Source organism: Carassius carassius, chromosome 44 (assembly GCF_963082965.1).
Source record: "Carassius carassius chromosome 44, fCarCar2.1, whole genome shotgun sequence".
In the NCBI taxonomy this organism is placed as follows: domain Eukaryota; kingdom Metazoa; phylum Chordata; class Actinopteri; order Cypriniformes; family Cyprinidae; genus Carassius; species Carassius carassius.
The window spans coordinates 3,086,747-3,113,500 of NC_081798.1; the positions used below are offsets into that span (position 1 = coordinate 3,086,747).

Below are 26,754 nucleotides of genomic sequence, written 5' to 3' on the forward strand. Positions count from 1 at the left end.
AGTGTGCAGATGTTAGAAAGAAAGTCTTCATTTAAAACCATGAGAACACTTGCACCGTGTTTCTGTTTGCACATAAAGTGCTTCACTAACCAGTAAGAGTGTCCATTGTATAGAAAAAAATCTTTAAGAAATCTATTTTAAAACATGTCCCAAGTTAATTGCACTTGTTTGTTTTAATAAAAAATAAAATACAATTCATTTGGTTGCTCTTGACTTTGATTTTGTTGACAAATATATAATAATTCAAATTACGATGAAAATAATCCATTTTTATTTGACACGTCCCAGAAAAATCATTTTATTATATTCAAACAGGCCCATCTTAGAATATATTTATATATTTTTTTTACTATATGCATACATTTTAAATGTAATGCATTTTTTAATATTAATAAATCCAGAAATTGATCCTCATACCATAATATCCCTATGAGGTTCTGACAAATCTTTGCTTATCATTCAATGTTGTGTCTTTTAATAGTAAAATAAACCTTTCTTTGTGTAAAGATCAGGCTGAGCCTAATTGTTATGAGTGCACAACTTTCTTTCACATTACTACTGTATGTTGTGGTTACCAGGTTGTTGCTATGCAATTCCTAAGGTTTTCCAGTTGTTTGTGAGAGCAAGAACCAGTGATAAATGGAGTGGTTTCATTGGTATGAGCAATAATGGGTGAGGAGGAACATGAAAGATTGGTTTCCAAAATTACCTCTTGTAGTTTATGTTAAGATACGCTGTTCAGTCCCTTTCAAGGTGGTATGGGTGGTGACACATGTAAGGTTTTAAGTGTGTAAGCATGTGTTTTGTGTCTGTTGATGCCTGCAGAGGATTTGCTATGATTGTGGGCTCCCTGGGGGGGATGTGACATCATCTGACTATTGCACCACCACCCAGTTAACAGGTCACATCTGGAACTTTGCTTGCTTACTTCACTGATCAACAATGGAGAGAGAGGAGGGGTGGGTGGGTGGGGGTTATAATTTATTTTCTTAAGAACAGATATTATGAAACTTTGTTCCTGCAAATTGCATGTTTGTGAGTTATTATCATAAATTAAACCCTAAGTTGGTTACCAGAACCCAGGGAAACTTTAATTAAATGAAAAATCGATTGGCACTGAAATAATTGTATTATTTCAACATGGCTACAGAGTGATAAAAGAGACAACCCAGCAGTATGAAATCAGTTTTCTGGGGCAATTTTTCAATTTGGAGGGCATTATATGAAAATATTTGACCATTAAGAATCAAGTACTGCAGAAATCTGTGTAAAATAGTTTTTAGAGATTTTAGCACTAGCATGCATCAGCATGACTTCAGATCTGCTTGATTGGCTCTTTTTCGTGTTCAAGTCTGCCTCTATTGAAGTCTTTAGTCTAGGTGACTCTCACTCTCACTCACTGTATAAACAGAGCTCCACCTCACCTCTCTCTCTCTCTAAGCTGTCTTCAAAGAGCTCATGGGAGAGTTGGTAACTATTATTACTCATGAAAATGAATGAAATTGGCTGTTCTGTCCAGGCGAGCACCAGGTAATAGCCTGCTGTCACTGCATGGGTAGAGGCAATTATTATCACATATTTAATCTATTCTAATTCTAATTTTGGTTAAGATATTATTGTTTCATTTACCTGTAATAGTTTACAACATATCAAAAGTCTAGATAAGTGCTAATTAGAGTCAATTAGAGTGCTAATTCTGGTCAAAAAATTTAAATGCACTGTGATGTCCACCCACTTCAGACCAAAGAATTACATATCTATGGAATTTTAAATTATATATTAATATTTTAATTTTAAAAATATAAAGAAAAAGAAAGTAGATACAAAGGTCACTGTAACACATGTTTACTAACCAAACAAACTATATATATATATACAGTATATATATATACTGTATATATATTTTTTAAAAAATAGCTTTTCTGCATAGTGGATCACTAATGTTAATTCAGGCATTAAAATGGCTTTTTCTCACTGACACTATATTCTACAGTAGACTCTTTTATTCTAGCTAATCTAGTTCAATATAGGTTGAGCTATGATTGATAGTTTACATCATAGTGATATAATCTAGATTAGTGCCAAATAGACTAGGTCATGAGGAGCAGGCAGATGTCAGGTGGAGTATTGTCTCACTGACTAATCTGTGTGTGACGTCTGTATGTGTGTGTGCACAGAAGACATGATTCAATTTAAAGCTATCTGAAACCATGTGTATGCAAAAATATGCCACTGTCCTTAGAAATAGAAGTCTCTATAATTAAAATAGCACCTCTGATTAGCTGTTGTGTTTAAAAAAACAACAACCACATTGCTTAAAAACACGTGCATTAGAAATCTCTAAAGCTCTGTACACATTGGGTCATTTTCCAAACTTATCTCTAGTGATCTCAATATGATAGTATTACAACTTGTAGTATGAACTTGCTTTAGTCAGAGGGTACTTAGCCTCCTGTAGCACCCAGTAGAAAAAAATAGCTTTTTATGACATCATGCATATGCAACGACACACACACACACACACACACACACACACACACACAAATGGATTGCTCACACAATGTCTTATCTCCCAAAACCGAACACACCTGATTCAACTAATCACCATTAATATAGTTCTCCATGACCTGAAACGTGTCAAATAAATGACACATAAAATACGCTTTGCTGGCATTTAGGACCAAGAAACAGCACAGTCTCACACTAACAAAAAACAACCTGTAGTTTAATATATTTTTAGATGTTTTAATAAATAGTATGTTAATATAAACATTTTTAAGTGGAATAAAATTGCAATAAAATGATGTGATTGAAAGTGGCGATGTTTAAGTTGTTTGTTTAATTACTTCTTTATTATTTGTCCATTGTAAACTGCTGACAGAAAATTGAACACTCTTAACATGACTTAATTTGATCAAATTTCTATAGATTTTTTTTTTAACTGCTGAGTCAACTTCTTTTTGAGAAGGCACTCCCTCGCCTCTTTGGAAAAAATGCCCCAGTTTAATTGGTAGGTAAGTTTTAGACAGGCAAGCCTTAAATACATTATATAATAATAGTTTTATATCCACAGCAGATTACAGCATATATAGTTTGTGTATTATTTTATTCTGGTAGCCCATGAGAACATCCTTATTGTTATGTTTGATCAAACTCTGATTCATTTCTGTGTTATGCTTGAAGCTGGACATTTTTTGGTCCCCTTCATTTTAAAAGCTTAGTTCATCCTGCTATTTGAAATGCATTTCCCCTGAATTGGTGCTTTAATCTATTTATTCTTATTTTGTGTATTTCCTATTTCAGTGTAAGTGATGGAGAAAAAACATGAGAAATTCAAACACAGTCAAGTACTTGCCTCTGCTGATATAATTCTTTTAGTAAAGAACAAAGATACAAAAGATTTTCCTTGAAAGAAAAAGTGGATTTCTGAAGATTTGTTTTTCACAAATATTTTTGCTGATATATTTCATGTTGCTGATTTTACAGAATGAAAATAGTTTGAATGGCAGAGAATTCAAATAACGTAGAAGTAAGTTGATCCACTCTTGCTAATACATAAATTAGTGTGCATTTATTTTGGATGCAGATATACTTGAAATGACATGACATACAACTGACACAATAATTTTTGCCTTTACAGAACACTGTCTTGGACATGCAAAAAGTCACATAAAACTACTTTTACTTCCAATCTCATAAGCAAGGTGATATCTGTACTGCTCTTGAAATAGTTGATGTGACTCAACTCACCCACTGGCTTTTCAACAGTGTAAAATGTTCTCCCTCGATAAACACGATCTCACTGTGTAACAACCCACAGTGCCTGTGTTAGCATCACCTGAATGAATAAGAGTCATGTAGTGAATGTTAACACCCATGAGACTACGGCTTGAACTTGTCCATGAAATCATCTCCCATTCATGCACTAAAGCCATGACAACAAGGTCAACATTTGCTAGTGGATGTTTTGCTAAGTGTGTAACTGCTGATTTCCTCTTTGATTCTGTCCTTGTATGCAACAGTAACCCTATTATTGTTATGTTCAAGACATATAAGATTCCTAGCTTTGCCGGTTTCTATCATAAGTCATATTGCATCAGAGATACCTGGCATGCAGACAGATACTATGTACTGTTCTCACCATGTCAGACGTCTGATGACTCCTGTGACCATGTTATCACCTGTTGTGAAAGGTGTGACTGCTGATGGGAGTGTGATTTGAAGAGACAAAAGAAAGTCTGTTTTCTCTGGCTGGCATCTCTCGCTGTAATGTATTCAGCTGTAGCGAGCACGTGCTGTGTGTACACCTGCAGGGTTTTCTTCAGAGATTTTGGCTGACAAACTAGGATGACCCTTGGGGGAACAGACGGTTGTATTATAGAGTCTCTCTAATTTGTCTGCCTTTACTGTGGTTGAGTTGTGGCTTTTCTGTAGCAGAATTTAGAAATTAACTCCCTGCTAAACAGAATTGACTGTTATGTCACAAAGAAGACTTAAGGAACTCAAGGCATGGAGATGTATATATGTTATATAATTTATATATTTATGATGTAGTAAACACACATTTATTTTCCTCTACCAACATGAATTATCTCCAAAAGAAGTCAAAACGTGCTTCTACTTTTGACTACTGTTCAAAAGTTTTGGGTTTTTTATGTTTTAGACAAAATAAATAAATAAATATACTATAAAATAAATACAATAAAATATACATATATAATATGTACATATAATAATATAAAATGCACAAATATTAGAATTAAAATGTAAATTATTCGTGCAAAGCTGTAATTTCAGCATCATTACTCCAGTCTTCAGTGTAACATAATCTCTCAGAAATCATACTGATGTGCTGCCCAAAAAAATAGCTTCTATTATCAGTGTTGAAATCATTTGTACTGCATAATTCCTTATAAATAAAAAAACACAATAACATTTTAACTGACTTTACTGTCTGTAGAATGTGTGTTGGGGGAACATCAAAGTAAGCAGACAGTCTACTAATACTCTAATGACTGCTAGCTGACTTGTAGTTATTAATTTATTAGAATGTCTAAAGTGAACTATCAACATAAAGTGTTACCATAATGGCAGGAATATATGATTTTTGCCTTGATTTACAGTCTGGATAAGTTAAAGAAAGATGCCAAAAGTCAGAGCCAGTCTGCAGATTTTAATTGACAGATTTCAGAGAAAATTGCTGATTTTTTCTTTTTTAGCTTCAGATTTTGATTACATTCAGCTAGAGGATATTAAACATGTTTGATATGTTGAGCATATTTTAGAACACGTATTGTTTTAATTTGTCAAAAACGGTAAGTGTATTGTAATCTGTTTGTGTATTATATTCCAGCCTTAACTTGTTTGATAACTCACAATATTCAAACAACCAACTTGACCACCTGAAGGTAAAACATTTTGATTGTTTGTTAATGTTAATATTAAAGTAATATACCAATTTGAACGGACCCATGTTGCTTCACATGTTCCAGTTCGCTACAGCTAGTAAAGGCATAACTGCAATAAATACCATCTGAACCACAAAAGTCTCTCTCTTCATTGCTGGCCATGTATTTTCCAGCATTGACATGCTCCATCAGGTCAGTGCTTTGATTTAACTTACTTAAAAGCACACAAAATGAATGATTGTCACATAGCATCACCTGGTGGCTAAACACCTCTACTGTGGCATCGGGCACACCTATGTACTGGACACAGCTACTGCCATGAACTCATTCTTATACGCTTATTTTACACCATATTCTGTGTCAAGCACCTCCTTCTGTCCTCAGCTTTTCAGGCCCTTTCATTTATTTGTTTCTTATCATGCATGTCTGAGCAGTTGTTTGATTGAAGTGTACTGAGGAAGCGTTTTTGTTAATATAAGGTTTTTTTTTTTTTTTCTTCTTTTTTTTACCAGACACACCATCCACCTAAATCTAATAATGAATCACTGAGACACCTGTTCACACTGGTCTGTGATCAATGAGCGGCATCTGTTCACATGAAACTATGTGTCAGGATTACTTCTGCTGAAACCTATTTAAAGGAATAGTTCAGTTAAAAATTGTCATCATTTACACAAACCCATATGAATTAATAATGCATCACATACACCAAACACTAGAAGTTGTACAGTGCATATTCATATAATACAAGCTCTTACCAGATATAAAATGAAAGTATTAAAAATGAAGATTTATATATAAAGAATTCACAACAGTAGATATATTTTAGATACATTTTTGTTGTTCTTATCTTTTTATGCTGTCATAGGAATGTACCTGAGCCCTCATAAAGATACGTCAAGATGAGAAGATGATATGCTTAAGAATGCTGCTTTACCAGATGTAGAACCCTACATATGTAATTAAAATTTTAGAGAATGAAAAAAGGTCTGAATGGTACTAGGTGATACTGATTTAACATTTCAAGATTTTTATTTTTATTTAATGATGTGATACTAAGTGATCTGAAGGATAAAATAAATGGTCTGACAGATGCACTTATTCATTCAAAAACACGCTTGTTTACCTTTTGAACCTACTAGTGATGGTGCACACAATCAGGTGTTCAGGTATTTCACATTTGTAATTGAGAAATGGTTTTTACCCGGGGTTACGAAACACTGCTCCAGAGCAGGGTTATCAGTGCTTTGGCTTAATACTGTAACTCTGTATTGCAGTGTCAGACTAGTGCAGTGTGAAACGATGTGGTGATAAAATGTTGGGACTAGATGCTTAGTAACTGATAACCGGTCGGTGTGGCTCATATTCTCTTGCTTTGGACAGTCACGAGACACCGCCTCAGCAGTCAAGTGGAAATTGTCAAATATTGATGGAAAACATGTGAATTGGAGTATAGAAGGGGTTAATTTCATCTTACCTTTTTTCCACCTTTATCTTCAGCATGGAAGTAAGCCTATGGGAAAGACTTCCGGTTCATTAAATTTTTTTAAATTTATGCATTTAGCAGACGCTTTTATCCAAAGCGACAGTGCATTCAGGCGATCAATTTTTACCTATCATGTGTTCCCGGGGAATCGAACCCCCAACCTTGCGCTTAATAACGCAATGCTCTACCCATTGAGCTACAGGAACACATTAGCCACTATACAAAAATAACGAGGAGGATAAAATTGTGCAATAAAAAGTAAAACTATTTGCACTACAACCAGTGTGTTCATAATTAAGATTATACATTAAATAATATGGTAAGGGAAACTAGTTTTCAATATCAAGCAGCAAAACAAGCTGTTTGTACAGCTAAAAATAACTGGACAAGGATGAGACGAAAACTAGACCCATAGAAATCACAAATGCTGCTCTTACAGAAAGAAAAAGGGTGGATATTTCACCGAAAAGTCCATTCAGCATGTGCTAGTGCCGTTATAAACATGTTACATACTTAATTCGTCCAATGACACTAACACAGCTAATATGCAAATAAGAATGTTAACCAGGGTTTAGCAGTGTACAGTGTGAAACCTCAGTGTATGAATATCCAGAATTAACTGTTAACCCTATATGAGCAGTGAGAAACACAAATAAGATAACCCAGGCAGGGTGGCCAGACTAGCATTTCCCCTCCGTTGAAATCGCGTTCCTTTGTGAGTGGGAGATTGCTTTAACCTGTGGACTAGAATGACCCAGGTTTAACCAAGTGTAGTAAGTCAAAGACATGCCACCATAAACAAAACAAACAAAATTAAATTAAATAAAAAATTACCCAATACTTTTTGGTAAAGTTGTAATAATAGCCTGTGAGGATGTTTTATGATCAAATAAATTTAGGCTTAAATGGCCTGCATTTTATTGGTAAAAGGAATAGTGTTTACTCATCTCAGTCAATGAGCACAATTATTAAATAATATACAGTATTTTTTTTATTCTTTTAATTTCTGCATTTTTTTTTTTGTGCTGATTTAAATACTTTATTACAGTATGGCTAAAATTTGTCTCTCAAAAAATTTCTGTTGCCCTTCCAGTTCTTCAATCTTCAGTTTTTTAGCAATCATTCACTGATACTGTAGGCCATGATAGAGATCTATTGTGATGACATTCAACAAGACCTTTGACCATGTGTAACACCTGGGTGTGTTCATTTAAAAAAAAAAACATTTACTTCTCAGATTAATGGAAATGTTGTGATAAAAATTCTTGATAATTCAGTCCAAGACAAGAAATGTCACATTCTGACTTTGAACGGCATAAAAAATGTTGACCTTTAGGTGCTAGAGAACAAGGGTTCATACCCACCTGTTCACAGGAAAACAAAACATCCCCTCCCACATCCTAGACAGCTATTTAAAAGATGTTTTGAAACTGACAGTCACAGCCAAGCATTTGCTTCTGTGTCTTGTTTCCCACTTCCACGCTTGAGACTTTAACCAGGACGGCACTATGTCTTACCCATATTCCAGAACCCTAAGTGTTTATGGAGGAGCCGGTGGTCGAGGAACCCGGATCTCTGCATCACCCTCTTCACCAAGGGGCTTCAACCTAGCTGATGGTTTAGACCCGTCCACTGACGAGAAGGCCACCATGCAGAATCTGAATAACCGCCTAGCGTCCTACCTAGAGAAAGTGCGTTCACTGGAGAAGGCCAACGCTGAGCTGGAGCAGAAGATCAGAGAGCGGTATGAAAATCGCCCTGATGTCACATTCGACAACACCATCTTCCTGGACCCCATCAAGGACCTGAAGAACAAAGTAAGTTCAGAATCGAGTAAGGAGTTCTGAGTTTTCGGACCAAGAGTATGACCTGACATGCTATTTGAGGCATGACATTAGTAAACTGTGAAACTAAAAACATAGTTTGATTTATTGTCAATAATTCAAATAAACCTAAATTATAAATTAAATTCTAACTTAAAAAAAAAAACATTAGTGTCACTTTGCCTCGTCAACAAATTAAAATATACGTTTAAACACTAACACTAAAACTAAATGGAAATTTAATAAACGAATAAAACAATCACAGAAGCACATAACATCATTAAACTGAAAATCTAACAAATCCAAATATTAATACTATGATATTTTATATCTAACACTGACAACAGAACACTAATTGGCTCGTGGCATTTGTATTTGTTTTAGCTCTGTATATATATTTATATATATTCACTGACTGATTAGTCTGCGATGGCTCTTGACAAATATATGTTAAGAAACAGACTGAACAGGTTTGTTGTCAGACTTGGCTTTTGTTCCACATTCTGTGGCTGTACTAAATTCCACACCAACAGCCACCTCTAAAAATAAAATGACTCCAGGTGCCAGAATGTTTATTGTGCAATAGACTAATCCACTTTTTTTCTTCTCATATGGAATTCAGTGTTCTGAGGGCGTATATTTCTAAAAAAATCATCATTGACAGCCGCTGTTTGTGTATAACCATCTTTATAATACACCTAACTTCTCTTTTGTATTGGCAGATTCAATTAGCTTCCCATGAAAATGCCACATTAATCCTGGCTGCGGATAATGCCAAACTGGCTGCTGATGACTTTAAGCTAAAGTGAGAAACTGAATATTTATTTCTTACAATTGTTTTAATTGGTAATTAAAGGTAAATTAATTCTGTGAACCATCACCGCAGGTATGAGAATGAGCTGGCCATGCGTAGGTCCATTGAAGCCGACACCGCCAATCTGAGGAAACTTCTGGATGAGTTTATCTTGAGACGGTCGGATCTGGAGATAGAGACTGAGGCTCTGAACGAGGAGCTCATCATACTGAAGAGAAACCACGAGGAGGTACGATATATGACACATATTTCCCATCTTTGTCTTGCTGAACAGTCTTCGGTGTGGTTATATGCCCATTCTGTCTCATTAAAAAATAAGTGAATCAAAAATAAACAGAAATATCAGCTCATTGTTGTTTAGTGCCACAGTGTATTATTATCTATTCTTAAAGAGCCAATTCTAGCATGTAAACACCAGTAATATTGCCATGACAGGACTTCTATTTAGGGCATTGCCCATGCGACTGGTCATTCAGATATTCCACCCACAGACTGATTCCTGTTTTACACAAAGCTGTTATATAAGCACAAATTACCTGGAAACATTTACACCCTACTGTATACAGTAAATATCGCCATGGTGATGTGGTATGGTGATGCAATTCCTGCGAAGACTCAGAGCTGTTCAAACAAACCATTTATAACTAACACTTTAGATTAGGAACACCATTCACTTTTAACTAGTTGGTTATGCATATTACTAGCAGTATATTGGTGGTTTTTAGTACTTACAAAGCACATATTAACGGCTTATTCTACCTAAACAGTACCTAAATAAAACCACCACAACAACTGCTGTAGCTCAGTTACTATCAAAAGCAGCAAACAATGAGTTGATTGAGGGAAACTCTAAGTAAACAGCAAGTGAATATGTGTTCCCTAATCTAAAGTGTTATTTAGACACGTTTGGCTCGATATTCGCCTCATTTGCGTCATCCGTGCAAATTGAAAAATTGAAATTTTTCTCGAGCAGAAAATTTTCATGACGCGTTGTTGCGCAAGCCAATCAGCAAAGAGCTTGATGGCTCGTCTTTGTATCAGAAAACTGATGTTATTTTATTTTTATTTTTTTATTCACGTGAGTGACACCAAAAAAAACCATCCCGCGGGTAGGCCTAATCTAGAGCGATGCAAATATTTGCTTCGCTTTTGGTGTGCACACACCATTAGATTAGGCTACATATTTTTAAGTCAGCTTGCAAACTAAATGGTTAGACTATACCTTTGCGTACTGCTAGGTGATTAGACTGCTAGCTTAGCATATATACAAGTTACAGTACTTCACCACCATTAATTACTGCGACTGATAAAACTGGACTGATTTGCATTGCAATTTGCGATACATATGATATAATATCTAGAAGTTATTGCAAATGCATTTTTGGCCTGCTACCTCTTTGCGATCCAAGGAGGATTCTGCAAGGGGATACAATATTGCTCTTTATCAACTATTATTGAAAATGTATGCTGTTTCTTTGACACTGCAAATCGCTGTAAGTGTAAACATTCAGTTTCTGGGAGTCTGTCCCTAGAAGTCCATTGTGCGGTTCCGTGCCGACATTGTGAAGACAAATAAGGATTCTGTTTGTTTATGCTTTCTAAAAGGCCTATTTAATTCAAAATTAGACGTGGATCTTTTCTCAGTGTGAGAATCCACCACTCCTCACATTCCAGCCTTTCCACAAACAGACGGGCACACACCCTGGTGCAAACTGAACACAGCACAGCTCTCAAAAACCTGTAACTCATATCCAGATATAAAACTACCTTATATTACACAGTGATACACAAACTTGTAGATTCAGTTGCATACCATGAGTATATTAAAACATTTATATAAAATTTCGTGTTCACCAGTGCTGCTTTTTGTCCAAAATACAGTAGAAACAGAAATATTGTATTAGTGTTTTGCGTTTTAATATATTTAAAACAATTTCCATGTGATTGCAAACCTGATTTTTCAGACATAGGCCTAATTTATTGCATTTGAAAATGGTTGCACTGCTTAGAATCTAAATGTTTTTTTTTCAGGACTCTTTGATGAACAGCTTTTGAGTTTGAAAACAACATTTATTTAAAATATAATTTTGTCTTTACTGCATTATTAGTAAATGTAATGCATGCTTGATGAAAAAAGTATCACAAAATCATAGTGAAAATAAATCATAGTGATCCCAAACAGTATGTTTTCTAAACTGAATGAAAGGAAAATTAAAGTCTTTTATTTAAATGTGGAAAATGTTTCTGGTTCTGGATAGTTCTGGAGCTGCCCATAATCAACTTTTTCAGAGATAACCGTTTCCACACCAGAAAAATAGGGTCATTCAGAGCGTTACTTCCTTCCTTCAATTTTTCCTTTTTTCCTCTTGTTCTTCAGCTGCCTGCTCTGCTGGGGTTTTCCATTCCATTACATCATTTTAAACTAAACAGTAATATCTCTAGGCCTCTTGGGTCTCTGTTCATGTGTTAATGCACTCAGGCACAAGCTAAAGAAAAAGTTTTGCTAATTTACAGCTGATAAAATGTTGCATAATAAACAAAAGAAGCTCATTTTCTCCTCATATCATACAGATATGTTTGGGATTAAAAGACTTGGCTCATACCACCATTCCCACTTCTTTTTTATTCCTCTTAAATCTAATGCCACGTCAGCATTCATAATACAACCTGTCTCTGTCTCTGTGTTCTAATGTTCTATGTTCTGATATGTGTTTTTTTTTTCAGGAGATGTCTCTGGCTAGTGCTGAGGCTGGAGGTCAGGTGAACGTTAGTGTGGATGCAGCACCCTCTATGGATCTGAACCAGGCCATGACGGAGATCAGACAACACTATGAGGCTGTGACTGAGAAAAACCGTGAAGAGTTGGAGTCCTGGTATGAGACAAAGGTGAAGTTAAAACCACAAATGCATCTGTACTTAAGTGACTTTATTACATTTTAGTATTATTTTTGGTATCTTCAGTACATTGAAACTGAATCCCTGCACTTTTAACCAGTTCTTGATTTCTATTTTTAAATGCAAAGTACATATATGGCAGGTTATCATGGCTTTAAATGAGTTCTTATCAAAAAAAAAAGTCAATAATTTAAATATTTATTTAAGAACAATTATTCCTAAAAATAACTGTAATGTGGAAACATTTACTCAGGTTTTCTAGATAATTTGTCTTTTCAGTAAGTACAATTTTGACACAATAACCAGTTTAGCTTAAGTACAAACTGATTGAAATTCATTGCATTTACTCACTTTTTTAAGGTAAGTGGTTGCAATCAATTTATTTTTGCTACGTTTAAATAAACAAATTTACTTGACTATTTTTTTTTTTAAATGTAGCTAAAATAAATGACCTTAAAACCACTTGCCTTAAAAAAAAATGTTGCAGTTTTTCAGTGTATAAGGTCTTACACTTCTGAAAATAACTGATTTGGTGCATTTGAGTTTTCAGTTTTAATCACATCGACTTAGTCTGTAATTAACAGGAAAAATTTGTTTTATAGCATGCATGTGATGTTATAGTTGTTTTTGTTGGCTGCAGATGGCCACAGTGCAACAGGAGGTGGTCACACAAAATGAAGATCTTCAGAACAGCAGAATAGAGCTGAAGGAATTCACAAACACTTTACAAAGACTACAGATTGAACTGCAGACCCATCAGAGCATGGTAAACCTGCACACACCTACAATAACACATTTATTTGCAAGGCAAAACTTGCTTTTCTATACTCTCAGCACCTCATAGACTTGTAGGTTAAAGGGAAGAAGCAATGCATTATAATTTCCAAGTCTGTGGCAACATATCTTGGCAGAAAGTGTTGTGCCAGGCTGTTTTTGCTCCAGCCTCACCCCTTCTAGTTCACCAACCAGCACTCTGCCAGCTTTAAAATTTTAAGGGGGAATGTGCTGTAATTTCCTGTGGTTTATATGTTTAGAAGAACAAGAGATAGTGTTTCAAAAGATTATTAGCACTTGTTTCCATGTAATTATTCCCTGCTGCAAATAACAAATAACAATCATTATAACAACTATTATTATTATATATGTATATAAATGCAGTCTACATATGCATATATAGATATGTTTATATATATATATATATGTAATGCCTATACACAGAGGTCAGCTCTTGACGGTGAACTGGAGGAAACACAGGCCGGTTATGGGGACCAGTTGGCTAGGCTTCAGGTTACTGTTAGCAGCCTGGAGCAACAGCTTAGTCAATTTCATGCTAACATTGGCAACAACAAGCGAGAGTATGAAACGCTGCTGGACGTCAAGACCAGACTGGAGCTTGAGATTGCAGAGTACAGGAGATTGCTGGATGGAGATGAGAGGTAATGCTCAAGAAAATTATTTCTTGAATATCTTGTTGAATCTTGTTGAAATTTAATATCTTGTGATTTAGTGCATGCTGAATTTGAAGTTAAAAAGTGTACTTCTTTCGCTTCTTAAATGCTTTACTGACACCAACTCTCTTTCTCTATCTGTTTTACAGGAAGTCCCACAGTAAGTGACTATTTTAAAATAAAAGATATATATTCCACAACTATGAAGCATTGTTATGCATTGCTAATTAACCATCTTCCTTTGTCTGTTTTTAGAAATTGTCACCAAAACAATCACAGTGGTGGAAACCGTCGTGGATGGGAAGATCATGGAGAGCAGCGAGAGTGTAGATGTTAATGAGCGAGATGACTAATCTCCTCAAAAACACGCTTCATCTGTGGACACCACATGTTTTACTCATGCCTTCTGTATTGCACACTTACACAGTTAATGAAGTAATTGGGAGTTTACATTTAGTAGATATGAACATGATTATCTGAATGTGAATTAGTTTTAGTTTTTTTTTTCTGTCTGATTTTCAGCTCTCTTTTTAAATGACAATCTCACGCCTGTTGTACTGCAAGCACAAATCTCAAAATGTATCACCAACCTTTCAGAAACAATGCTTTGATATTGACTTAAAACAGTAAACAGATTTAACATGACACAAACCACGGCTTCACTGATTTTATTCTCAAAAAATGGATCACAGTGGAAGGCCTGAAAACTGGTGTGACAGTCATGTTTGGTGTTTATTTTGTAGTACTTGACACCACTTTCCCATCAACAATGTCTTCCTCAATGGTCTTCACCGTGATGGTTTTAGTAGAGCTCACTACTCCTCCTCCTCCTCCTCCCCCACCAGTAGTGCTGAAACTGACAAAAAAGAGAAAGTCTTCAGAAATGGCAAAAACCCAATGAGAACGCTCATTTTGCAGGATCACTATCAGTTTTCCAGCATCTCCTACCTGGTTGCTCCTCCATCCAGCAGTCTCCTGTACTCCGCGATCTCCATCTCCAGCCGGGTCTTGATGTCCAACAGCATTTGATACTCCTGAGATTGTCTGTCCATGTCACCTCTGAGGTGAACGATCTGCTCCTCCAGACTTGTTACACGAGCCTGCAGCTGAGTCAGCTGTATGGAGTAACGCGATTCTGTATCTGCAAGAGTTCCCTCAAGAGACCTTTTCTGTAGAATAGAGAGAAGGTGGTATTTATTAGCACAGACTGGAATAATAAGTATATGTTGGGTAAAAAAACAGCCTGCCAAACTTAACCCAGCCTAAGATGATTTTCTTATCAGGTTCCAAGCATTGTCAGGATTGTCTAGGTTGCTGGTTTCAGAGGGGTTTGGCAATTTATACAAATATCTACAAGCAAATTACCAGCTTGGAGACCAATTACACCAGCTAAAACCAGCTTAGAATGGCTTAAAATGTTGGGATAGATGGATCTTAAAACACTTACTTTACTGAGTTCAGATTGTAACTCGATCTCCAGCCCTTGAAGGGTGCGTCTAAGCTCAGTGACTTCAGTCTTGGACACTTGGAGGGTCTCTGTATTGGCAGTCACCTCCTTAGTTAGTGTCTCTGACTGCAGATAAATAACAATCAGAGTTTAGTTACGCCTCACCAAAGACCAAAACTTGGCTAATCTTGTGCTCTCTTTTACCTTGGTTTGGAACCAGGAATCTAACTCCCGCTGGTTTTTGGCACTGACTCCCTCGTACTGCTCTCGGATCTCAGCCATCACACGGCTCAGATCCTGCTGAGGAGCTGCATCCACCTCCACATTCACTGTGCCAGTCATCTGACTACGCATAGATGCCAGTTCCTACAAAGAGAAGAACTTGAGATGATGTGTGACCCCTGAGGCACATTCCCTGAAATTTATAGCGCTTATCAGCATCACATTTGACTGCTTTGTTAGTTCATTTTATGGCAAGGTCAGAGGAACATATGTTTTTTTACATGATCAAAAGATCTTGCTTGTCATGTTGATAACAATCAAACAGCATGATTGAATTTGACAGGTTTTTACCTCCTCGTGGTTCTTCTTGAGGTAGATAAGCTCCTCCTTTAAGCCTTCAATCTGCATCTCCAGGTCAGATCTTGCCAGTGTCAGCTCATCAAGGAGTCTCTTCAGCCCAGCGATATCTGCTTCCACAGATTGACGCATGGCCAACTCATTCTCATACCTGAATGAATCACACAGAGTGGCTTATTAGTAACTTTTCCCCTAAGCATAAGGGTTGCATACACTGTAGGTTTGCATTTACTTGGTCTTGAAGTCGTCAGTGGCCAATTTTGCATTATCGATGGCCAGGTAGACTCCCCCATTGATGCGAGTGGCATCTTGGATCTGTCAGAGACAAATAATTATGATTTTGCAAATGCATAGCTTTCAAATATGCATTAATAAGATCTACATGCAAAGATATGTCTGTTGAACCCATTTTGGGAGGTAACCCATAATGGTACATGGCAGAAATGTATGGCTTTGTTTCAATTTGATGTGCAAAAAACTCAATGAGTATTTGACCACACCCTTAATCCTGCAGCTATGAAAACAGTATCTTGTGCACGAGACGTTTACAATAGCAGTACCTTATCTTGCAGGTCGCTGATTGTAGCGTGGTAGGCAGAGTAATCTCTCGCATCAGGTGAGGTTTTGTTCTCCAAAAACTGTCTGATCTTTAGCTCGAGATCTCCATTGGCCTTCTCCAGTGAATGCACCTTCTCCAGGTAGGTTGCCAGACGGTCGTTTAGGTTCTGCATGGTTGCTTTCTCACTGACAGTCACGTTGGGGTCCATATCACCTCCTCCAAAGCCTCCTCCGGCGCCACTACCATAGCCAAACCCTGCTCCACCACCAGCGCCACTACCAAAGCCATAGCTGGCTCCACCGCCGCCACCACCACCAGCTGCAAAGGTTCTTGCCCCGGTGGAGATACGCACCCCGTGACCTCCTGCACCCCCATACACACTGCCAGAACGCATGGCGCTTATATGGCCACCACCTCCACCACCAATCACAGATGACCGAGACATGCTTCCCACAGAAGGACCACGCAGGGAGCTTCCACTTAAACCCCCTCCAGAAGACATGAAACTTTGGCGGCTAAAGGACGTCATTGCTGGGGTGCAGAGGAGATAGTCTTTTGCTGGAAGGAGAGGGAATGTGGCGCACAGACGAGGCTGATTGATTTTTATATGTTTGTGGGATGAGGTAAGGGGTGGGTGGAGGTAGAGACGGAGGAGGGGGTGAGGGGAGAGTATGAACTCAAAACTTCACTCTCCGCCCAACATGCCTAGAGGCAGAGGATCTGGCAGGTGAAATAATATGAATTGTTGGAATGAGCTCTGAATGAGAGCTCGTAGCCCAGGGGTATGTGCAAAGACAAGAAACACCAAGTCACATCTTATCTTAAAACATGAATGCATATATAAACTGCAACATTTATCACAGGATGTGATTGTTTTGATGTGTAGACCTTGATTTTCCCATGCATGTTTGCACAGGGTCTCATGTTACTGCCATAAGGTTTGTGTTACAGGCTTCATAACATGCACACTGACAGGATGACCTGCGCCTGCCAGCGGGGTTTCCTAAGCAACAGAGTGCTGGAAGTGATAAACACTTATAAACAGTGAGCTAAAACCACACAGTGAAATGGGCTCTTGCTCTTGGAATGCTGACAGCTTCCCCAGAACAGACCTCCCTTTGTCTTTTCAAATATGAACAGAACAAAAAAAACATAGAGGAAGAGATACATGTTCCAAAGTGAACTTTTAAATTGCACAAGAGCCATCTGGAGACATACTTGCATGGTGCTAACCGTCTTGCGTAACAGTCTTTTTCTGAGAGCTTAAGCCATTACTCAGATACACCACTCCAGAAGTCTTTACTTTTATCTCCCAAAATTCTCGTATGTGTATGAAAGTTTAAAATGAGAGCTAAAGCATTGCTTTGGAAAGCATTACCATGCAATTCAACCAGTTAATTTCTATCAGCAGCTATTTAAGCATCAATGAAAAGGCTGCTGCATTAAGATACATCAGTAGCGTAATTGCTAGTTTGAACACATTTACAAACTTACTATGTACACTTGTATAGCTATCATTACACAATCAAATGAAAACTATGTGCTTAGTGAATTTAGTGAAGGCTATCTATCAAGTGATTAATCGCGTTTAACTGAGTGAATGTGCCTGCAGTTATAAGGTGTAGAATGATGTGAATTTCATGAGATACTGAATCACAAGATTTATTTGATCCATATGCGTTGCTTCCGAACAAGTTCTTTCTTGCTCTATTTTTAATCACAAATTTAGAGAACGTTTTCCTGTATTAAAAGATCACCTTGTTAATGCAAGACCGTGAGCATATCGATTTAAAGGACATGTTTATGTGCACACTTTTGTAAGCATGTCATGCAGGAGTTAATCTATTAATGAATTTTAAGTCAGCCTTTTACTGTGAGAATTTTCTACTGATGAAAGAGGAGAATAGAAAATCTGCAATGCACTAAGAGAGATATGGGAGGAAATCATTTATTTAAATTCATTTGCTTTTACTCATGAAACGTCCCTGATGAAAAAAATTATAGATCCATCACAGAAATTCTAATGGTTTCTACTACAAATACCATTGCAAACACTACAAACCATCACTTTTTAACCATTAAAACCATTAAAAAATATATGTAGTGTGTTATTATGTAGACACATAGGCAAACAATTACCAGTAACAAACTCACAGGGTCCATTAGAGTTTCCTTTAAAACCATTATAACCAGTAAAACCATTACAAATTATGTGATGGTTTCTATAGCTTTTTTTTCAGGAGGTGATAGCATTCCCCTATGATACCTTCCATTCACACTCAAAATATTTGCGTTAGCTAGTAAAAGTAGTGACATGCTGAGAAACGTACTCGGTTACTAGCGTAACCTCAGTTCCCTGAGATGAGGGAACGAGTACTGCGTAAGCTAGCTTACGCTATGGAAAAGGTCCCCTTTTCTCGAGAATATGAAGCCAAAAATTATCCTTAATTTTTAAATAATGTAAAACGCAGTGCTGCAGCACAGCAGACCCAAGCGAAGCGGCTCGCGCGCTTATTGGCTGTGCTGCGGCAACTGCAGCAACCTAAGGTGAGGCGGCGGAGAGGAACGAACCAATGGGGGCGCTTCGCGCCCATTGGACATCAGAGCGCGCCAAAATAGGCGTGGCTGGAACTATATAAGCCACCGCTTCACCATAGGGATCAGGTTTTAAATCGACTGAAGCGATCACCCGGTCCGAGCACATAGCACGGCAGGTTACGCAGTACTCGTTCCCTCATCTCAGGGAACCGAGGTTACGCTAGTAACCGAGTACGTTCCCTTTCGAGAGTACTCTCGTCCTGCGTAAGCTAGCTTACGCTATGGGAACACAATGTAAAACGCCGTGCGTGCTCGGGAACTTCGACCTGTCACAGCCCAAGGCGAGAGCCCGGGGCTTTATAGCAGGAGAAATCCCAGTCCCAACAGCCAACCTTAGTGAGCTTTATATAGGGAACGAAAAAAGGGGGACGTGATAAGGCTTAGCACGTCTATATAGAAAGTACCCTGGCCTGCAGGGCAGGGACTTGCAGATTATAGAATCTAATAAATGTGGACGGAGAGGCCCAGCCTGCCGCCGCACAGATATCATCCAGTGGTATCCCGCAGGACCACGCCCATGACGAGGCCATACCTCGGGTGGAATGGGCTCTGATGCCGAACGGGCAGTGAAGGCCTTTAGATTTGTAAGCCAGCGAGATAGTGTCTACTATCCATCGCGATAGGCTTTGCTTCGTGGTGGCGAGACCTCGGGTGCGCCCACCAAAGCATATGAAGAGCTGGTCCGACCTCCTGAATAAGGCGGAGCGCGCAATATAGGTTTTGAGAGCCCTGACGGGGCAGATGAAGCTCGCGTTGCTTTCGTCGCTTTGCGAGGAAAGGGCTGACAGCGAGATGACCTGCGCTCTGAACGGTGTTGAGAGCACCTTGGGGACATAGCCGTGTCTTGGTCTGAGAATGACTCTGGAGTCATTAGGCCCAAACTCGAGACAGTCAGCGCTTACAGATAGCGCATGTAAATCCCCCACTCGCTTGACTGAGGCCAGAGCCAGTAGAAAAGCGGTTTTGAACGAAAGAAGCTTCATATCGACAGACTGAAGCGGTTCAAAAGGGGGGCCCTTTAAGGCCTCTAGGACCGTAGACAGGTCCCAGGAAGGGATTGAAGGGGGTCGGGGAGGGTTCATCCGACGAGCTCCCTTAAGGAAACGAATGACCAGTTCGTTTTTTCCCAGTGATAGGCCGGCCACTGGAGCATGAGAAGCTGCAATGGCTGCCACATACACTTTGAGCGTAGACAGGGATCTGCCCGCATCTAAACGCTCCTGTAGGAAGGAGAGTATCTCCGTCACGTCACATAAGTGAGGGTCTAGGTTCCGTGTCCCGCACCAGGTGGAGAACACTGACCATTTCTGCGCGTACAGGCGCCTGGTTGAGGGCGCTCTGGCTTCCGTAATGGTCTTTAACACTCCCTCAGGGAGGTTCCCGGGTACCCGTTGAGGGGCCATACATGAAGGGCCCAAAGTTCGGGGTGGGGATGCCAGAGCGCACCCTTCAGCTGCGTGAGGAGATCTTTCCGCAGCGGTATTGGCCATGGGGCTGTACTGGACAGCTGCATCAGCTCGGAGAACCAAGGTTGGGTCGTCCAGAGTGGGGCTACTAGCAGCATAGCACATCTGCTCTTCCTGACCCGATCGATGACCTGCGGTAGCATCGCGACCGGTGGGAAGGCATAAAGCGGGCGTCTGGGCCAATCAAGGGCCAGCGCGTCCCTGCTCTTTGAAAAATATATTGGGCAATGAGCGTTGTCTTCTGAGGCGAAGAGGTCGACCTCTGCCCTGCCGTAGATGCTCCACATCAACTGAACCGTTTGTGGGTGAAGAGACCACTCCCCAGGGGGAACATTCGCCCTGGAAAGCATGTCCGGGCCCCGGTTCAGGATGCCAGGTACATGCGCTGCCTTTAGCGAGCGCAGATTGTAATGTGCCCATGTCAGAAGACGTTCGGTCAGGGTGTGCAAGGTTTCTGACCTGACACCACCCTGGCGATTTATGTAGGCCACCACTGACATGCTGTCTGATCTGACCAGAACGTGGTGGCCCTTTAAAAATGGGAGGAAAGCTTTCAGGGATAGTTCGACCGCTATCATCTCCAGACAGTTTATGTGTAACAGTCGCTCCGGGCTCGACCAGAGGCCGGAGGCAGACCTGCCCTTGTACAGGGCGCCCCAACCGAGGTTGGATGCATCTGTCGAGACTACTTTCCATTTCGAGACAGCGCCCGTGCTTACGCCTAACTGATACCAGTTGGCTATTTTCCAAGGGGCCAGAGCTGTGATGCAGCCGTGGGTCACCCTGATGCGCGCGCGGCCGGAAATCCAGGCGCGCGCTGGAACACGGTCTCTCAGCCAGCGCTGTAGTGGGCGCATGCGCAGCAGGCCCAGTTTGAGAACCGCAGCGGCTGATGCCATCAGACCTAGCATTTCCTGAAATCGTTTGAGCGGGTAAAGAGACCCGGCTTTGAACGACACGGCTAGATGCTGAATAGTGAGAGCGCGCTGTGACGTCAGATGCGCTGTACATGTCACAGAGTTTATGTCTATCCCCAAAAAGGAAATCCTCTGGCTGGGAGACAGAGCGCTCTTGACAGTGTTGATCGTGAGACCCAGGCATTCTAAATGGCTGAGGATCCAGGATCTGTGTGTCGTCAGTAGTTCCTCGGAATGGGCTAAAACTAGCCAGTCGTCGAGGTAGTTCAATACTCGCACTCCCCGCATTCTCAGGGGTGCGAGAGCGGCATCCATGCACCGTGTAAACGTACGGGGCGCTACGGAGAGGCCGAATGGAAGAACCATGTACTGATAAGTCTGCCCCTCGAAGGCGAATCTCAAGAATGGCCTGTGATGGGGTGCTATTTGCATGTGAAAGTAAGCGTCTTTCAGATCCACTGAGAAAAACCAATCCCTCGGGCGAATTTGCGCGAGTATTTGTTTGGTAGTTAACATTTTGAACGATCGCGTCATAAGCGCTTTGTTCAAACATCTGAGATCTAGGATGGGTCTGAGACCGCCATCCTTTTTTGGTACGAGGAAGTAGCGGCTGTAAAAGCCTGACTCGCACTGCGCAGGGGGGACAGTTTCTATCGCCCCTTTTGCAAGAAGGTTTATCAGTTCGGCGCGAAGGACGTGTGTCATTTCCCTTTTCACTTTCGTTTCGACCACGGCGCGAAAGCGCGGCGGTCTGCGAGCGAACTGGAGCGAGTAACCTCGTTTTATTATATTCAAAACCCAATTTGATATGCCGGGGATGGCCTGCCATGCAGCGGCTCGTGCGGCTATGGGTTGAATGTGCTTCGGGCACTGGCCGCCTGTTATGAGGGAACCAGTAGCTCGAGTATGCTGTGCTTGTGACACTGTGGTGACAGCGCTTATTTGTAGGGTTGCGCACTGAGAAGTGGGCACGCGCGCTACATTTAGAGCACCTCCGGCGCGAGCGGGAAGGTGGGCATGAAAGGAGACCCGAGTGTGTCTTTGTGACACTTGGGGGAGTGTGTATACATGTAGGGGTGCGTACTGTGTAGTGGGCACACTGCCTACATAGAAAAAGCTCTTTTTGTGCTTTATTGAGGTCGCCGTGAAAACGGCGTTTGTGTGCAGGCGTGCGTGCATTGTAACAGGCTCGTTTACTGCAGTATAGACATCTCCAACCGCCTTTAGTGAGGGGATTGGAGGAAGCATGTGAGGTTTCTTGTGTGGTGGTCCGGCCGCAGCGGGACTTAACCACGGTCTTTTCAGCCCGAAGGTCAGGAGGGCTTCGGAGGCTCGGGGTTCAGCACAATCCTGGGCCGAGGTCCCCGTCTCTCTGGCGGTTTGCGGCTCGTAGAGCGAGAGCGGTGCTGGGTTTTGGTCGCTGGGCGAGACTGTAAGTCTGGCTGTGATGGCTTCGAGGTCTGAGGGGGCGGCGCATTTCTACGGCGTCCCGCAGCAGAGCTAGAGCGTTTCGGCAGGAAGTGTCTCATTGCCTGTGACGTTTTCTGAGCCTCAGTGAAGCGTTCAGCGAAACCCTTAACCGACTGGCCAAAGAGGCCGGAAGGCGAGATAGGTGAGTCAAGAAAGGCGGATTTGTCGGCGTCTTTCATCTCCGTGAGCGTGAGCCAGAGGTGTCGCTCTAAAACAGCGAGGCTTGCCATGCTTCGGCCGATCGCTTGTGCTGTGGTCTTTGTCGCACGCAGGGCTAGATCAGTAGCGCTGCGGAGATCTTTAAAGTCATAGGTATCTGGGGCAGACTCGTCCAGGTTACGGAGAAGTCTGGCCTGAAAAACCTGCAGCACAACCATGGTGTGTAGAGCCGAAGCAGCTTGACCAGCGGAGGTGTAAGCTCGGCCAGCGAGAGCTGAGGTGGTGCGGCACGGCTTGGATGGATGCACAGGCTTCGACCGCCATCCTGCGGCTGAGGGCGGGCAGAGGTGTGCAGCAATAGCCTCCTCGAGAGGGGGGAGGCTCTCGTAACCGTGGTCTCGGGCGCCGTCGACAGAGGAGAGCGCTGACGAGACAGAAGTCTTCAAGCGTGCGGAGAATGGGGCTTTCCACGACTTCGTGAGTTCATCGTGAACTTCCGGGAAGAAGGGGGCGTTTCTTTGCGGAGGGGCCGAAGGGCGCCCCTGCAAGAACCATTCGTCCAGCCTGCTTTTAGCGGGCTCGTCTGGAGGAGACAAGTCGAGCTGAAGGTCGCTGACAGCCCTTGTAAGCACGCGAGTAAGCTCCGCGTCGATATCAGCGCGTTGTCCGGTGCAGCTGGGTGCTGTAGAGGGGGGGGGGGTCCGCAATGGAGCCCGACCATTCCTCACTACTGGACGCGGCGAGAGAAAGGCTGTCGTGTCTGTCCTCTTCCGCCTCAGGCGCTCCAAAGGAGAAGGGGGCGCTGGTGAGCAGGGACTGGCGCTGCTCGTCCACGAAGAGGACAGGCGAAGGAGAGAGAGCGGGCGAGGCACGCGGGGAGTGTTCCGGCGTGAGCTCGCGTGTAGCAGTGTGCTCAGGCATTCTCTGATCGCGGCGTTTCTTACGCGGCACTTGAGAGAGAAGAGGCGGAGCGGGTGGAGCATCGTGGCTGGTTTGAGCTAATCGAGCCCGCAGGGTCGATATAGCCATGTTGTCGCACTCAGGGCAGCCGCCCTTGGAGAGTGCGCTCTCAGCATGCTCGCGGCCCAGGCAGGAGACACAGATGATGTGGCGGTCCTCGCTGGGCAGAGGGCCTCGGCAGGAAGCGCAGGCCCGAGGCATTTGAAACAACGCCTCGAATTCTGGAGAAAAAAGTGTGATGCAGCGGCAAACACACTAGCTTTGTAAAGGATATAGTCACGCCGGATGGCGCAGCAGGAAGCGAGTGCTGAAGGCGGCGTCGAGATGAAGCACGAGCCGGCGTCCTCAGATCTGCGTTGCAGTGCTATCCCGCTGAGAGGCTTTTCGACGGCGTGTAGAGGCTTCTCCGGAGAAGACAGCGAAGTGCAGGTGAGATCGCTGAAGGAGATGAAATCTGATCCCTATGGTGAAGCGGTGGCTTATATAGTTCCAGCCACGCCTATTTTGGCGCGCTCTGACGTCCAATGGGCGCGAAGCGCCCCCATTGGTTCGTTCCTCTCTGCTGCCTCACCATAGGTTGCTGCAGTTGCCGCAGCACAGCCAATAAGCGCACGAGCCGCTTCGCTTGGGTCTGCTGTGCTGCAGCACTGCGTTTTACATTATTTAAAAATTAAGGATAATTTTTGGCTTCATATTCTTGAGAAAAGGGGACCTTTTCCATAGCGTAAGCTAGCTTACGCAGTACGAGAGTACTCTCGAAAGGGAACTTTAAGGCTGCTTCAAAAACATTGTAATATAGACTTCCCTCCAACCTATTTTTTTATATGTAACAAATAAAGCAGCATTTATAAAATAATATGAAATGGGAGGAAAATAATCCATAAAATAGTTTGCAAGTGAACACATGCAACATGTTTGAGAGAAAACAAAAACATTGAAATATTTTTTTCCTCCTATCTCATAATCAATCTATCAACATGTCCCTTTAGGGGTTTCATATCATTTTCCATCATCATTTTGCGAAATCTCTCCAAAGAATACAAAACTGCAGTTTATCAGGGTAACAAAAACTTTTGCGGATGAATGCAAAAACATATAATTTAAATATAAAAATATAATAAATCAATTATAAAAAAAATAAAATAAATCTATACTTTTCAAATTTCTTACTATCACCTTCTCCCTTATTGTCATTACAGTTAGGTTTCTCAAGGAATGAGGAACTTTTTCAAATTAAAAAATGATATATGTACAAAGATGTATACTGCTGAATGAACCAAAGACTTTAATCAAAAACTGTGAATAAAGCAGCCTACATCTTCTTTTTCTTTTCCTATTCGATCATTTTTGCCTTTGACTTTATAACATGGTTCTTCTAGTCTCGCTGCTTATGTGTTGCAGACGTTTTGTGTTTCTTTGCACAGGGTGTGGCACAGTCATAAATCTGCTCCATATTTTAGATAGCAGTATTAATAATAATCAGCAAATTGCAAAATGACCTGATCTGGTAAAATAATACTTAAAATCTCCATTGTATTGTATTGATATCTTAATTAAGGAAAGCAGTTACATTACTGGTCATATGTGGGATGCTAAAACTTTCATAAACAGTCATTATTTCACAGACAATGAAAACACTGTCCGGCACATACAGGGATTCATCCGAAACTCAAACTTTAAAGACTGAACTGGTTTTTCTTGTCTTGTAATAGCATAGCAGTAAAAAGATACGTGCAGAGTATCTATAATAGAACAATGCATTGTTTTAGAGTTCATCCGGAAAGTATTCACAGCGCTTCACTTTTTCCACATTTTGTTATGGTATATAATTATAGCATAATTTTTCTCCAGATTCTAAAAAATTAATAAGTTTGAAATCTTAGCAAATGTATATGTGTGTGTGTGTGTGTGTGTGTGTGTGTGTGTGTGTGTGTGTGTGTGTGTGTGTTTGAACATATTCAAAACTTTTTCCATTACACTCAAAATTTAGCTCAGGTGCATCCTGAATCCTGTATAATCCTTGAGACATTTCAAAAATTTTGGGATTGGATTGGAGTCCACTTGTGGTAAATTCAGTTGACTGGAGATGATTTAGAAAGGCACACACCTGTATATATAAGCAGGGGTGCACATCATTTTTTCAGCCTGGTTCTCATAAGAGAACCTGGAGATTTGGTTGGTCCTCACACTAAAAATAAAATGCTAATATTTACTACTAATTTCTTTGTTTGCCTCTTTAAGAAGAATCACTTTATGTAATCCCCAATTTTAAGTCGCTTTGGATAAAAGAGTCTGAAAATAAATACATTAAAAGCATTTTCATCATCATATTCAAACTTAAAATCAGCAGGCTTTTATTTTGGCGGGTAGCCGGCAAGTAAGTATACGCGCTTCCGGATTTAGCGCTGCTGCTGATTAAAAGAGCGTCAGTGGATGAATGTCATAGTTTTGCATTGTGCTTCTAAAACGGCATAATATAGCCTAGATTTATGCTTTCAGGTTGAAAATAAAACATATATAGTACAGTCTGTGATCTAAAATGGTAATTGTGTATTACAGTTTTTTTTTCGATTGCTAAACGACAGTGGGCACAACTGGAGTCACGTGCAAAACTCTTAACTACAGTCTGCACAGCAGCAGTTCATGTGGACCAAACTCTAGTTCGTTTTTCATTGCTTGAACACAGTTTTCAAAACTCTACACACTTATCCCATGACTTTAACCA

The 26,754-nt window shown here is 40.8% G+C and overlaps 2 protein-coding genes and 1 long non-coding RNA gene across 3 annotated transcripts; 2 read left to right on the top strand and 1 right to left on the bottom strand.

The window, feature by feature from the left end:
- Positions 1 to 8,389: 8,389 nt before the first annotated feature.
- LOC132126858 (keratin, type I cytoskeletal 13-like) lies at positions 8,390 to 14,497 on the top strand. The gene is made up of 8 exons (XM_059538416.1): positions 8,390 to 8,711; positions 9,440 to 9,522; positions 9,604 to 9,760; positions 12,256 to 12,417; positions 13,067 to 13,192; positions 13,645 to 13,862; positions 14,024 to 14,034; positions 14,130 to 14,497. The coding sequence occupies exons 1-8, from the start codon at positions 8,403 to 8,405 to the stop codon at positions 14,225 to 14,227; spliced, it is 1,164 nt and encodes a 387-aa protein (XP_059394399.1). The 5' UTR covers positions 8,390 to 8,402; the 3' UTR covers positions 14,228 to 14,497.
- Positions 14,498 to 14,526: 29 nt separating this feature from the next.
- LOC132126857 (keratin, type I cytoskeletal 50 kDa) lies at positions 14,527 to 17,047 on the bottom strand. The gene is made up of 7 exons (XM_059538415.1): positions 16,461 to 17,047; positions 16,133 to 16,215; positions 15,895 to 16,051; positions 15,526 to 15,687; positions 15,322 to 15,447; positions 14,823 to 15,043; positions 14,527 to 14,730 (listed from the first exon to the last, which is right to left on the bottom strand). Exons 1-7 carry the CDS (start codon positions 16,986 to 16,988, stop codon positions 14,607 to 14,609), a joined length of 1,401 nt encoding a protein of 466 aa, XP_059394398.1. The 5' UTR covers positions 16,989 to 17,047; the 3' UTR covers positions 14,527 to 14,606.
- LOC132126859 (uncharacterized) lies at positions 14,597 to 15,191 on the top strand. Its single transcript, XR_009427462.1, has 2 exons — positions 14,597 to 14,718; positions 14,805 to 15,191. It is a non-coding gene; the product is annotated as an uncharacterized LOC132126859 (long non-coding RNA).
- Positions 17,048 to 26,754: the final 9,707 nt, after the last annotated feature.

Coding starts and splice junctions, on each gene's coding strand:
- LOC132126857 (XM_059538415.1), bottom strand. CDS start 16,988: ATGACGTCCTTTAGCCGCCAAAGTTTCATGTCTTCTGGAGGGGGTTTA. Junction 15,448..15,525: donor ATTCCTGGTTCCAAACCAAG/GTAAAAGAGAGC, acceptor ATTTATCTGCAG/TCAGAGACACTAACTAAGGA. Junction 15,044..15,321: donor TACAATCTGAACTCAGTAAA/GTAAGTGTTTTA, acceptor TCTATTCTACAG/AAAAGGTCTCTTGAGGGAAC.
- LOC132126858 (XM_059538416.1), top strand. CDS start 8,403: ATGTCTTACCCATATTCCAGAACCCTAAGTGTTTATGGAGGAGCCGGT. Junction 9,523..9,603: donor GCTGATGACTTTAAGCTAAA/GTGAGAAACTGA, acceptor CCATCACCGCAG/GTATGAGAATGAGCTGGCCA. Junction 13,193..13,644: donor TGCAGACCCATCAGAGCATG/GTAAACCTGCAC, acceptor GCCTATACACAG/AGGTCAGCTCTTGACGGTGA.